This window comes from Bactrocera latifrons, unplaced genomic scaffold (assembly GCF_001853355.1).
Source record: "Bactrocera latifrons isolate USDA-ARS-PBARC rearing strain unplaced genomic scaffold, ASM185335v1 scaffold_153, whole genome shotgun sequence".
Lineage (NCBI taxonomy): Eukaryota > Metazoa > Arthropoda > Insecta > Diptera > Tephritidae > Bactrocera > Bactrocera latifrons.
In genome coordinates this window covers 538,104-551,811 of record NW_017534997.1, presented here as the reverse complement: position 1 = coordinate 551,811, position 13,708 = coordinate 538,104, and the positions used below count along the sequence as shown (strand labels likewise).

The window sequence follows — 13,708 nt, the reverse complement described above, 5'->3', positions numbered from 1 at the left end:
ACTTGAAGCCTTTGGTCTACAGCAAAATTACACGTCACCCGTAGATGAAGAACTCGGGCATATTGCGCTCCGAATCATCACCTCTTCTGAGGTGAGCGAAGACATTGCTGAGCGAGAGCGAAGACTTTAGGTCAAGAACGGACGCAACCGGCAGTCAAGCGACAGAGGTCGCTTGAGGGAGCAGCTTCCCTTGTGAAAAGACTGCGAACCTTTAGCAAAATCGCTAAAAACGCTATCTCAATAGAGCTAGGCCTGTTCGACCGCATCAGGGAGGATAGTGCCGTCTCCCGCGAGGAGTGGAAGACAGTAGCGGCGGCTCAGTCTTCCGTAAGGTATTCAGAAGAAGCTCTGTGCCACTCCAAGGTGTGAAAGCGCCGCATGGCACTTCGGCCGTTCTACCGCTCGGGTGAGGGAGGTATGTAAGAGAGCCAGCGGCCAGAGCTGCAGGCTGTTGACAAAGCATATCTTCCACTTCACCCTAGGGCTCGGGTCTGATTTCCTGCTGAACCATCCTCAGAGAGTGAAATTTAGGAAATCCTCAGATACTGCAATCCGTCACTGCGAATGCATGACTGGAGAGTAATAAGGCTGAAGAGAACCAAGAACGATATCGGCAAGCAATGATTCTGCTAAATGCGGTGTCCGTCGGTCCTCTCAGCCAAACCAAGAGAGCCATAAGCTATGGGTTCGAAAGGATAGTCTATCCTTCGAAAGCGCCAGATATGACAGGTGAAAATGATCAAACGACCTAAGGCATAGCGAACTCTGTAGGTGGTTCCTCCAATGACGACTCCGTCCTCAGTTTTTAAAGCTGTTTGAGAAGATGCGGGTAGAGCACGACGTGGACGCTGAACCAGCGCTTCTGGAGGAGAGGAAAGGAAGGATTCTTCCAGACTAACCTCTAACATGTGAAAGCGTTCTTTTGAGGGCCTCAGCAACACGGATATGGTGACGACAAAGCTGAGGTGTGACAGTGGGGCTTTCTGGTTAATCTCTGCATACACGACATACAGACGCTGAAGTCGACACGCCTCTTTCATTGTTAACTGAAGCATCATGAAGAAGAAACTGTGTCATCATTGTTCCGGCGCAAACTCGCGGCATTCACTCTGGGGCAGATCGGACACCAATAACCGTGGTGAGTTCCTTTTTGATTTCATTGTTGGCGAAAACCTGTTCATTAGTAATAGGCAGGGAAGAAGTTCTTCACCTCACACTTATCTCAAGAATTACTCCATTGATCTCAAACTGGAGGGTCTGTGACGATCGCTCCTTGTCCGATCATAAGTATATCAGGTTCAGTCTAGTCGGAGAATGTCCGCCTAGAAAGTCTTTTAGAATTCTAGAAACATAAACTGGTAAATATACTGCAAGAAGCTCCGACAAACACTTGCGCCGCGGGATCATTGGTCTCCAACGACACAATGATTGGAAATGTAAATAAATAATTTTATAATAAAGAAATTTATTTATTTAAATCTTGAAAATTATCACAAATTTTATCCATTATAAACAACCTACTAAACCGGTAAAGGTATACTGATATTAATTTAACGTTTGCTTATCTCTTTATCAGTAGTTCGGTATCATAAACTAGTGCCACCCATTTGCCATGTATTGCCTCTTCCTGGTTATGCTATCGACTTTGACATATTATCACATATGAGTTAAATTTCCGTTATAATTATAACTAGGTAATACTGTCCTGTTGAAGTTTTCTACATTTCCCATTAAATTTTACAACAAGAGCATATATGAATAATATTTTGTGCTCTAATTGCCTTCAAAATAACCTAAATGCAAGTATTTTGTTAGCCGCTTTTCCAATTCTTCGAGGAACTCTTGGCCAGCATATATACCCTTGCGGGTATCAGGGCACGACATTAGTTCATCTGGGCCAGTATCACCCTTATGAAAGGCTATCCAGGCAGGTAGGAATGTAGTTAGGAGGAAGAGCTCTGCGAATGTATGAAAGTGGTTCATAGTATACGGTATATTAGACTATATGGCATATTAAATTACCGAAATATTTTTGCTGCGTTCGCTGCTCAATCAACTGCACCAAGTTCGGAATGCGCCCCTCAAAGCCGATTTTCTGCAGTGTTTCCTTGAATTCTGTGTAATAGAAATACAGCCACTGCGGGAAATTTTCACGTTGCTCTGAATTCAACAGCATATAGAACGAGTAAATTAAATCGTTGATCATTGGACCGACATAGGACAACTGATAATCCAATAACATTACATCCAATAATTTTCCCGAACTCGGATCATGCTTGAACATCATATTTTTGCTGTGGAAATCACCGTGGCACAACACATAAAGACCATCATCCTTTGGCGCATCGAAGTATTCCCTGAAGGAGGCGATGGCGCCCTTGAAGATCTTTTCGCGAACAGATTCAACAAGTGGTATATAATTTTGCATTGTTGGCATTGTCTGTAGTTGTCGAATTAAAAGATCAGCGCCTTGCGACATAAATTCATTTTCCTCAATTTTCGGCATGGAGAGTAGGCCTTGGCGATAGTTCTCAAAGTACTTAGGTTCCTTAAAAAAATTATGATACAATTATTTTACTTTCTTATCATGCTGTGTAAATACACAGCTATATGTATTTATATATGTAAATAAACTCACCTCTAAATTTATTTTGTAGCTTATGGCATGCCACTTGGCTAGTTTGTGGTAGGCCTGCTTGATCTCATCACTATTTGCATAACGGCCGCGCAGCACTTCATAACCCAATGGTACAATATCTTCAAAGATTATAATCTTTCTGGGGCTTAGCTCATGGAAAAGTATGCTGTGGAGATTTATCGACATAAAAAAAAAGACAATTAGTTAACAAAAAGTTTTGCAGTGTATATACGACTTACGGTGCCTTGAGTACTGTATCATCGCCGATGTCTCGTAATATCTGCTCGAAACGTGGTATCACCCGCGTGTACATGTCGATTTCAATTTCAAATATTGTTGAATCTCCAAACATATCCTTCTTGTGTCCATCCACCGAAGGCATTGTTTTCATAATCATCTTTTTTGTCTTCTGCCCGCCATCGCACTCGTACTCGACAACGGCACGAAACATAACACTCGCATAATGATCTCCTTTCAAAGTGGCGGGCGACAGTACCGTTTTTAATAGCTGCAACTCCTTAGCATCAGTTTCGAAATTGCGCAACACTTTGATGAAGAACTCATCGTTCAGCCACGCAGGTGCTTCCAATTCATCAGCGTTATAGCTTTGGCTATTATTTGGCGCCATTTTTTTGTTTTTTTTTTATATTTTTATTTTTTTACTTCCTACAGCTTGCAGTAAAGACCGACTACTGAGAAAAGTCTCGGCTAATAACTCACATTTATATAAATTCGACTGCTGAGAAGATATTTCAAAAATAAACAATTTCAGCAGCATTATTGCCACTTGAGTCTGTCGCCTATTGTTAACGGTGTGCTTGTATGTGTTTCGAATATGATCAGCTATAAGTTTAAGTGAAACACTGAAAACGAAAACAAAGTGAAAACATAATTTCTTAAATATGTCGGGATTCTGGGTCCTCACAGAGTAGACGCTCAAAGTCGAACCGAATGTGAAAGCACGGCTCACGTAATAATATTTTCCATGCCACCATCAACACGATGCCATAGTACGCTGGAGATGTCCGAATCCCGATTAGAGAATATATAGATAAGTAGAATATTTTAAAAAACGGAATTTTTCAACATGTCAAATTTACTTTCGGTTAAAAATTAGTAAGAACAGCGCTTAATTAGACCGCAGTTCGCAAACCTGGTCACTTATTCTACGGAGAAGAAAACTATTCTTTCAAATTACATAATACTGATGAAACTGAAGTGGGGTCTCTCATCCGAGGCTGTTGTTGCGTTTTCATTGGCGGTGTTTTTTTACGTGGCGGGTCTCAAACCCAGCGCATAACCCTATGCAGGGAATGTTTCGCCTTCTCACTTTAGCTCGCCTTCAAACGGATGTTCTTAGGCTACCCAGAGGATACTTGGTCAAGGACCGGAAGTCGTGAGCTGCTTGAGTCATATGTAAAATAATCGTTTCTGGCCACTCCCAAGTTAATGGCGATCAGAAAACTTTCCTCACTTGCGTGAACTTCTACACATGACTCCATCCTCCAAGAAGAAGATGAAATTGGTGTACCTGTGCAGACCCTACTACTGAAACCCTGTTCTTAATTATATTTACTTCGGTTTACTTACAGTGTACCATATTCTTAATTCTAATGTTGATGCATACACTCTTCGTTATAATATTGTATCTACATTGATATGAATGATATGAGATACGCAACACCCAAGCGAATTAGTGAAACACATTTCAATGAACATAAATATACTGTTATAGTACTTACATATATACAATTTAATACTTACTTAGAGCAGTTATTTATTTAGCATTTTCCTCACACGCTATTTCTAAACAAACGCACACGATTTATCAGTGTCAGCGTGTCTAAATACTATATTTAAATGCAGAAAAGTCAACTCATGACAGCTAATAGAGGTGCGGTAACGCATAGCGGTTTTTTGCGAACAAAATACACCTTATTAATAGGCCTGAGTCTATCTGTGAATCGGAATTTTATTTCAAAAATCATAACAAGTATTAATGAGCGCTTTATACTAAAGTAGCATAAGTCAATTTATGCTGTGTTAGGTGTTAAGAATTCTAATGAAAATGTCTTTATATTTCAGCACGATTTTATATTTCATCTCGATTTTAGTGTAATCGAAAGCTGCCAAGCGGTAGGGCTTTGATTAAGTAAATCTCCACATCAACTTTTACTTAAAATAACCCAAATTATCACAATAACTTTCGTCGGTGTAAGAGTTTATATCTACTTGAGAGTTAGAAAAAACGCATCTTTTAATGATTTTTTATGAAGATACATTTTAATCAATAAAAAGATGCGCATTTTTTAAATTTCCTGTACTTAAGAGTGATCTCGTAGTATGGTCATTTTTTAAAGGTTTTTGTAGATTTTTCTATAGTGAAATGGAAAAGTACAGAGCTTCTAAACATTATTATCACTCCATTGACTACCATGAAGAAAAAAGATTGATGAAGGATCTTCATGATTCCAGCAATTTTTTTAAATATTTTGAAGCATTAAAACTCACAATTTCATTTTTGCGATTAAATTTTTTATAAAAAAAGACGGTTTATATATTATATTTCTCAGAAATATTAATATTCCAATCTTAGATAGCCACATGAGCCAATTATTTTAAAATTATGAGGTTACAAAGGTAGGCTTCTCGGGTATAAAACTGCATTTTTTCAAAAATTTTTTTTGTCATATAAAAAACGAAATATTTTATTAAAATTTTTTATTGTTACAAACATATACTACATATTAGCAAAGAAATTCTGAAATTTTTGAATAAAAAAAAATTACGCCGGCGTTGGCAGGAGTCCTTACAGAATAAACTAAATTGAAAAAAACTTAACTTAGGACTTGGATCAGCTTGAAATTTAGGAAATTATTTTAGAGATTTTGTAGAAGAATTGATTTTGGAAACCTGTAAACTTAAATTTTGAGAGCAATCGGTGTAATCGTGGAAAAGAAAATCTGGGACGCCTATTCAAAAGAATATATGGTACTTTGAGAAGGACATGTTTGAAAACTTAAATGTCTAGACCACGTGTTTACCTTACCTTCTCACTGCTGTAACTACGAAAATCCATCACATTTAGTTAAATTACTTTACCAACACATGCCATGATTGCTTTACATTGGATTTATACAAGAAAAGAAACAAAAAAAATCGATTTACTGAAACCGTCCCACGGCATGACTTCTTTAATATTAAAAAATATTGTATTGCCGTTTTGCCTTAGCCGATAACTAAGTGGATCTCCAAAAACAGTTGTCTGGGAATGAGCAGGAGTTTTTTACTTAAAACTATCTTAAATACGAAAACAAGTAATATGAAGACAAAAAAACAAAAGTCAAGATTTTGACTTTGAACGAAATGGTGGCTTTTCAAAATAAAAGTGTTTTTTGTGCAAGATTTTTACTTCAGATTAGTTTAAAAATTTAAATAATAACAAACCCTCATCCGATCATTATCTGGAAATTTTATCAAAAAACGCCGTAAGAAAATTCAAGTCGATAGGCTTAGGCATTTCGAAAAAATCATGCTCACCGCTTCTGAAATCGGCGTTTGGAGGGAATGCGTTCCAAGCTTTGGGTGCGTTTACAGTACGAATATTTTGTAATATTCTGCATTATTATAAAATATTTTTAAAATTTTGGTACATATGTTATTAATGCAAAGGAATAGATAATTTGAAATTCGCAAGTGCATAGTAACCCTCAACTCATTTTAACATTTTGTCAAAATTGTTGTTTTCGATTCGCCATTTCCCTGTTTTTTGGCTTTGCGCGCTGCAAAGTTGTGCAAATATTCACATATTAGCGAGTTGAATACAACAGAGTGATCAGCAAACACACTCTCTTGTATCATTGTCATTGAACCGAAATTTCAATCTTTCTCTGCTTTACTGCTATCATTTTGTTTACACATTTTTGGCCAGTTTAGACATTGTGAAGGGCCCAATTGATAATTTGCAAAATTTCAAAGCCTAAAAAACAAATGTCTTCTCTCATAGATTTAAATAACCTCAAAAAATATATAATATTATGTTTGCAATATATCGCTCGACTCCAAACCAGTATTAAAATATATATATTTATCCACCAAAGAAAGAAATAGACGACGCCTTGTTTGAACAACTGCTACAATTTGCTCGAATTGCTATTTGTCAATCCTTGGCGAACCGAAAACAACTTTTACAATATGCGAAAAAATACTCTGAAACGATGTGCAAGTGCATTTAATTGATTGTCAAGTCTTATTTCAATTAAGCAACTGTGCTATGCAACTGGCGCACTCACAAAAATATGTTACGCACAGCGCATAGTTGGAGCATGCCGAAATGTAAGTACATATCGTCACAAAAATTGCAAAACAATGCATAAGCAAAAAATCAAAATCAAGTTTTTGTCAATATATTACATATAAAAAATTAAAATATTTAATTTAAAAATATTTCTACTAACATATAACCAATTTATAACCAATTTATAGCTGATTTGTAACCACTTTATAAGCGAAATTGAAACAATTAATTTTATAACATTTCTGCTATATTTTGCAAACTTATGAAAAGTGATGTTACTTTGTTTTTTATTTTACTTGACGATATGTAAATAGACGACAGTTGGTGTATAAACAGTTAATTACATACATTTTATTTGTTTTTACTATTTGTTGCGAGAAATAATTCAAGTTCGCATTAAGGCGAATATGTATGTAAATTTGTATAGGCAACTTAAGTGGTTGCAATTACAGTCTGTGTATTTTGCGCTACAAAACAACTTTGTATTTTTTATCTTAAATTATCTATAGCATTTAATTAAATACAGTTAACTTATGCAAAGTAAATAATTATTGTGATATGTGATGATAAGTGGGGTACTGACAGTACATATATTACGATTTTTAGCACGCAACTGAGTAACAAATTATATTTTTTTAATATATGTTATTAAATAATGAAATAATAAAACGCAATGTCAATCAGTCACTTTTTGCAATTCTATAATAATTATATATTATAAAAATCTAATTTTGACATATGCAAAATATTCCTTAAATAATATGATTTTGTCAGCATGGCAGCTAGGTATATGCTACAGGGGTTTGTTCACAACAATTTCAACGGAGATCTAACTGATACCTTGGCCCATATATTGCCAAATAAAAATGTTTCCAACACAAGCTTTTGATTCTGAACTGACAGATATCTTTATTTGTAAATACTATAGTTTGCCACAATAAGTATATGAAAGCATCGTATAAATGGCCGCCACGACTTCTTATGCAGGCACAAATTCGATAAATCTAATTTTCTAATAAATCAATTCCTATGTCATGAATGGCACATACAATATTGACTTCTAAAGCTTGAAGAGAGTCTGGTTTATTGCTAAAGAGCAATGACTTCAAATAACCCCACAAAAAGTAGTGTAATGGTCATAACTTCTAAGCGCCCATTCGCTGTCATAAACTCTTGAAATAATCGAATAATCAAATACTTCTCGTGTTAATTCAATTGTTACACTTGCTGTGTATACGTAGTCTCTTCTTGGTGAAACCAGACGTTGTTAAGATCAACTCCTTTCTTGGTTAGCAATGATCCATACTGTTCTCCATTGACAGAAACAGTGTCAGCCGCTTTATTTCGAAAAAAGTGCGGACATTTAGGTGAAGTTAGTGGCTGTTCATTAATCATTTGTGGATTTTCTTCACACCAGAATCGACAGCTTCGTTTATTTACCGCAACATTCGGATGAAAATGAACTTCATCAGAGAAAATGATTTTCTTAAAAACTCGTTATCGTTTTCAAGTTGTTCCAAGGCAAATGATGGTGCAGTGGTTTCAGTTTTCGAGTGAGAAAAATTTTATACAGATACAAGCCCAAATTATTTCTCAAACTCTGACAGGCTCTGATTTCAGAGAGTCAGGGGTTTTGAACTTTTGGGGGGAGAACTCTTCGCAGTTTCCCTCCCTCGTGGATCCGCCACTGGAGACACTCTCACTTCTTGGGAATGTGATGGAATCGACACTTACCTGAACGAGAAGGATATTTTCATTACTTTGTGCGGCTCTTTGTCCTATAAGCACTTGAGTATTATGTTAAGAATATGTAGGCGCACGACCACAAAATGGTGTAGAGATTTGCAATTGGAAATTGAATTTTTTTTAATAATGAAGTTGAATAATTTTTAAAAGTGTATACCTTTCCATGCTAAAAGTATTGAATACAATGAAAGAAAATTTACTGATCATGACAAAGAAAAAAATGGCTGAAACGACACTTAGAAATCATATCATCCCTCTTGGAAACCCCGGTAGATATATGCACCAACAGATGTAGATAAGTACTAATTTTGGCTTCGTTCAAATGGAATACAAAGTGATGAAATCTGACAAGATGACATGCAAAAACTTGTTTGCCATCGCTTATTTTATACGGACACTTTATAGAAGGGATTATAATATTAATGCTAATTAAGATAAATAGGGAGGAATCTAAAAAAAAAGGTGGTGTGTATATATCAGGTGGTTGAACAGTGTTTTTGTTTTTTTTTTTTTGTGCTGACTTGCAATTAACTTCAAAATCTGGCGAAAAATCAACTTAACCAATTAAAATTCGAAAATAGCCAAACACAAAAGAAAGAAAATAATACTAAAATATAAGCAGTGAAGTGGCAGGTAAAAAATATAACTTAGAGTCGCTAGAAATAATCTATGCTATAATAGCAATAGCACGCTTATGATTTATTGTGTGAGCACACCACATATTCAACATAGGATCAGACGTAGATAATCGAGCTTATTTTAACTCAGCTAACTACCGTTATTATGGTATATAGTAATATTGTCAATTTGAGTATGTTAATCATATGCGTTGGCTAAAAATTTGAATTTTACTATGTAACGCTAAATGTTCGAATCACGAGTAATAAAAAAGTAGTTACTTTATGTATATTAAATATGTATGTTCAATTTGATTAGTAGAAGGACACACCGTTATTAAAACAATTTTAAGGCAATACTAGGTGATGATTAAATTTTCTATTTTAAGGTAATAAAAAATATTGATTATTCCTTGTGTTATCATCTTAGCGTTTCTCCTTGTGAGCCCATTTATCTCACCACTCACTAACTTTTCTGTTTCTGTTCTGTTTCTGTTTTCCTTAAATGCCACACAATAACTCATTTCGTAGCGACAAGGATAACTTTTACCTAATTGAGCGCACATGCGATACACTCAAACCATGCTACACACATACTATATAATTGCATATATGTACGTATGTGCTTGTATATAGCTTTAGGTAAATCCAGCCTTTAGGTGTACCTATAGCATATATGTGTTATGTGTAAATAAGCAACCATCAGCGTATGCCTGCTTTGTGGTTGCAACAATATTTGCAAAATTCGTCTAATTATATGCGTACTTTGCAATCAATGCTTTGTTTACAAAGACATCTCAAGAATATAATTTATATGCAAATTTACCACAAACATACACAGGTTATTGACGCCCACTTACATATGGTGTTGTATATGTATAAAATCACTTATTAAACATAGAGGCAAATATACATACAAAAGTACACATATGCACGTCTTTCTCTGTATCGAATTTCACGATTTTTTATTTTTTTTCAAAGTAATTTATTATTTAATTACTCGCTTCGCATTCTTCTTCTGCTTAATTGGCGTAGACACCGCTTACGCGATTATAGCCGAGTTAACAACAGCGCGCCAGTCGTTTCTTCTTTTCGCTACGTGGCGCCAATTGGATATTCCAAGCGTAGCCAGGTCCTTCTCCACTTGGTCTTTCCAACGGAGTGGAGGTCTTCCTCTTCCTCTGCTTCCCCCGGCGGGTACTGCGTCGAATACTTTCAGAGCTGGAGTGTTTTTGTCCATTCGGACAACATGACCTAGCCAGCGTAGCCGCTGTCCTAAGAGAATATCATTAGAAGCAGGGCAGCAGTAGATGTAGCGGATGCCGGAAAGCGGCCGCATAAATATGTACATGGTTCCAGATCACAAAGGAGTTTCGGGAAACGAAGCAGCTGATTAGATAAAATGCCAATCAGCTACCGAGTAAGTGCAGGAAATAGAGATGTCACTAAGAATGAGATGCAACGAAATTGACGAAAGCGCTGAGAGATGGATCAGAGCGAGTTGGATCAGCGCGATAATGTGCAAAAGGCTCTTAGGAAAAAGCGCTTGCTTCTTACTCCCACGATCTCGAAAGGACTGGCAGAGGACTGTCGGCATTTTGACAGGACGCAATCTTTTGGCATCACATGCGAGCCGGATGAGCATAAATGATAACTATAGAGAATTTAATATGAGAGAGACGCTGGATGACATCCTATGTCTGTGTTCAGCACTTTCTAGAATTCGACTCAAATATCTGGTAGCTACGGAGTTGAAAGAACTGAATAAAGTGTCAAACGTAGACATCAAGTCGTTCTTAAAGTACGCAAAAAACGTTGACGAGTTCTACACTTCAAATCAAGAACTTCAATATTTTATTACTAAGGACCAGTATGTTCATATAAGGCATGTCAGTCGGTTAGCCTAACCTATTATTTTATGCAATGTTTGCAATAACTACTTGCTCTTCACACCGCTACAACCGCTTGTTGACAGAAAATATATTAGTCTTAACTACCTCGAGTAAACTTCATTAAGGGTGTATTATAGTTTAGGAATTTCAAAATCCGATTTCTTTTTTATACAACATTTCGATAGCTTAGATATTTAAAAATAACTCCCTTAAAAGCTTTTTCAAAGTTCAAATTATTTCTGAAGCTATAGCCAAGTTAAGTGTTGTATTCTAAGAGTTACGCCGCCTGAAACTTAACGTAAAACCCATAGACTACAATACGCTATTACTGATATATCGCCGTATCGTCTTCTAGTTCCAATCGGGGTATGTAGTGATGTTCGACTTTACAGCTGATTTTGTACCGGTTTTGTTGGTCAATATGTGTGACATTTTAATCGTGTCAAGTGAACTTATTTTGTCAATTTTCTTGGCTGCAAAAAATATTTTTACCAGCAATTTTTTTATTAATACTAATATTTCAACAATAACAAACAAATCGAAAACTGAAATTATTTCAAGCTGTTGAAGTGGGAGTGGAACAAATGGCGCCAAGTATGACACGATTGCAAATGACCTGTAACAGAAAAATTAAAAAAAAAAAAAAATTTAAATCTAACCTAGGAAGATCTCTTTCAGTTTGTTGTTTTTACTATTTTAAATAAATTTTCATTGGCATTATGGTTAAGTAATACTTTTCAATTGCATTTGCTAACTTTTTTCCTTAAGTCTAATGCATCATTCAAAGTCTAATGCTCTTCGAAATAACCCAAATGCAGATATTTTCGCATAAGCTTTTCGAACTCTTCGAGGAATTCTCCATCCGCATATAGTTGCTTGTTGACAGCATTGGATGTAAATGCGCCGTTTAGGTCAGCCTCACCACGACGAATGGTTATCTATGCAGGTAAATATAAATATAAATATATTGACCTGTCACTAAGCAACAAAAATTCCCAAGCACAATGAGTATATATACTATATAAATATATACTAATCCATTTATCTATGTTGCCAGCGTTGTCCATGCAATTGCAGCAAGCTCGGAATTCGTCCTTCAAATCAAATTTTCCGCAGTGTTTCCTTGAAATGTGTGTAATAGAAATACAGCCATTAAAGTCGCCATGGGTTCTGAGTCCAGCATCATGAAGTACGAGCAGATTAGATCGTTGACTAGTGGACCGACATAAGACAGCTGGCAGTCTAATAACATGACATCCAATAGTTTACTCGAGTTCGGGTTGCGCTTGAACATCATATATAACATTTGTCGTGAAAATCACCGCAATACAACACATAAATGGCATCTTCCTTCGGCGCATCGAAGTATTCCTTGGCCGTGCGCTTGGTGTCTTCAAATAATTTTCCTTGTATCGACTGAATAAATGGCAAATATTTTTGCATTTTAGGCATTGTCTCCAACTGCTGAATGAAAGCATCAGTGCCTTGCCACATTAGCAAGTTTCTATCAAGATTTGGCATAGCGAATATGGATATGTGATATTCGTCAAAGCATCCTGGTTCCTTAATGCAAATTAAAGAGAGAAAGAGTTTGAATGCATTAATTGCAAAGTTAATTTTTGTAAACTCACTTCTAAATTTACTTTGTAACTTAACGTATGCCATTTGGCTAACTTGATGTAGGACTGCTTAATCTCCTCAACATTTGTATAACGGCCGCGCAGCAGCTCATAGCCCAACGGTACTATATCTTCGAATATTATAATCTTTCTGGGGCTTAGCTCATGGAACAGTATACTGTGGTGATGAAAAAAAGTATTACAATAAATTAAGTTAAGTTAAGTTAAGAGTATTGCATTGAATATGCGACTTACGGTGCCTTGAGTATTGTATCATCGCCGACGTCCCGTAATATCTGCTCGAAACGTGGTAACACCTGCGTGTACATGTCGATTTCAGTCTCAAATATTATTGACTCCTCAAACACATTCTTCTTTTGTCCATTCTCAAACGGCATTGTTTTAACAATCAACCGTTTTGTCTTAAAATGCCCATCGCACTCGTACTCGACAATCGCACGAAATCCGAGAGTATTTTATGAAGTAAAAATTTTTATCAAAAAAATTTAAAAACACTCGAATAGTGATCGCCTTTGAATGTGGCAGTAAATAATTCCAATTTATTCATATGCAATGCGCAACACTTTGGTTGCCTTCAATTCATCAGCGTCGTACTCAATGCTATTATTTGGCTTCATTCTCTTGCTTTAGTTACAACCTATTACAGATTTTGGAAATGCCCGCACACTAAAAAAGATCTCAACTCATAGCTTATAGTACATTTATTTGAAAGCGACGGGTTCGTAATATTGCTACTTTAGAATGTTGCCTCTTATCAACTGTTTCTTATTAGGTGCATATAAATTAAGTGAAACACTGACAAGAAAACAAAGTGATCTTAGAAAATGCCAACCTTCTAAACGTATAAAATAGTGTGTAATTAATGCTAAAGCAGTTGC

General features: G+C 36.1%; 2 protein-coding genes across 3 annotated transcripts; both read right to left on the bottom strand.

Moving 5' to 3' along the window:
- Nucleotides 1-1,448: 1,448 nt before the first annotated feature.
- Nucleotides 1,449-3,318, bottom strand: LOC108965995. The gene is made up of 4 exons (XM_018928689.1): nucleotides 2,878-3,318; nucleotides 2,639-2,804; nucleotides 2,023-2,548; nucleotides 1,449-1,958 (listed from the first exon to the last, which is right to left on the bottom strand). Exons 1-4 carry the CDS (start codon nucleotides 3,264-3,266, stop codon nucleotides 1,774-1,776), a joined length of 1,266 nt encoding a protein of 421 aa, XP_018784234.1. The 5' UTR covers nucleotides 3,267-3,318; the 3' UTR covers nucleotides 1,449-1,773.
- Nucleotides 3,319-12,413: 9,095 nt separating this feature from the next.
- LOC108966000 lies at nucleotides 12,414-13,450 on the bottom strand. 2 transcript variants are annotated; one of them, XM_018928694.1, is made up of 3 exons: nucleotides 13,065-13,450; nucleotides 12,822-12,987; nucleotides 12,414-12,753 (listed from the first exon to the last, which is right to left on the bottom strand). In XM_018928694.1, exons 1-3 carry the CDS (start codon nucleotides 13,205-13,207, stop codon nucleotides 12,484-12,486), a joined length of 579 nt encoding a protein of 192 aa, XP_018784239.1. In that variant the 5' UTR covers nucleotides 13,208-13,450; the 3' UTR covers nucleotides 12,414-12,483. The 2 variants fall into 2 exon arrangements, with proteins under 2 accessions (XP_018784239.1, XP_018784240.1); XM_018928695.1 differs by having other exon boundaries at nucleotides 12,834-12,987.
- Between the last annotated feature and the right edge of the window lie 258 nt (nucleotides 13,451-13,708).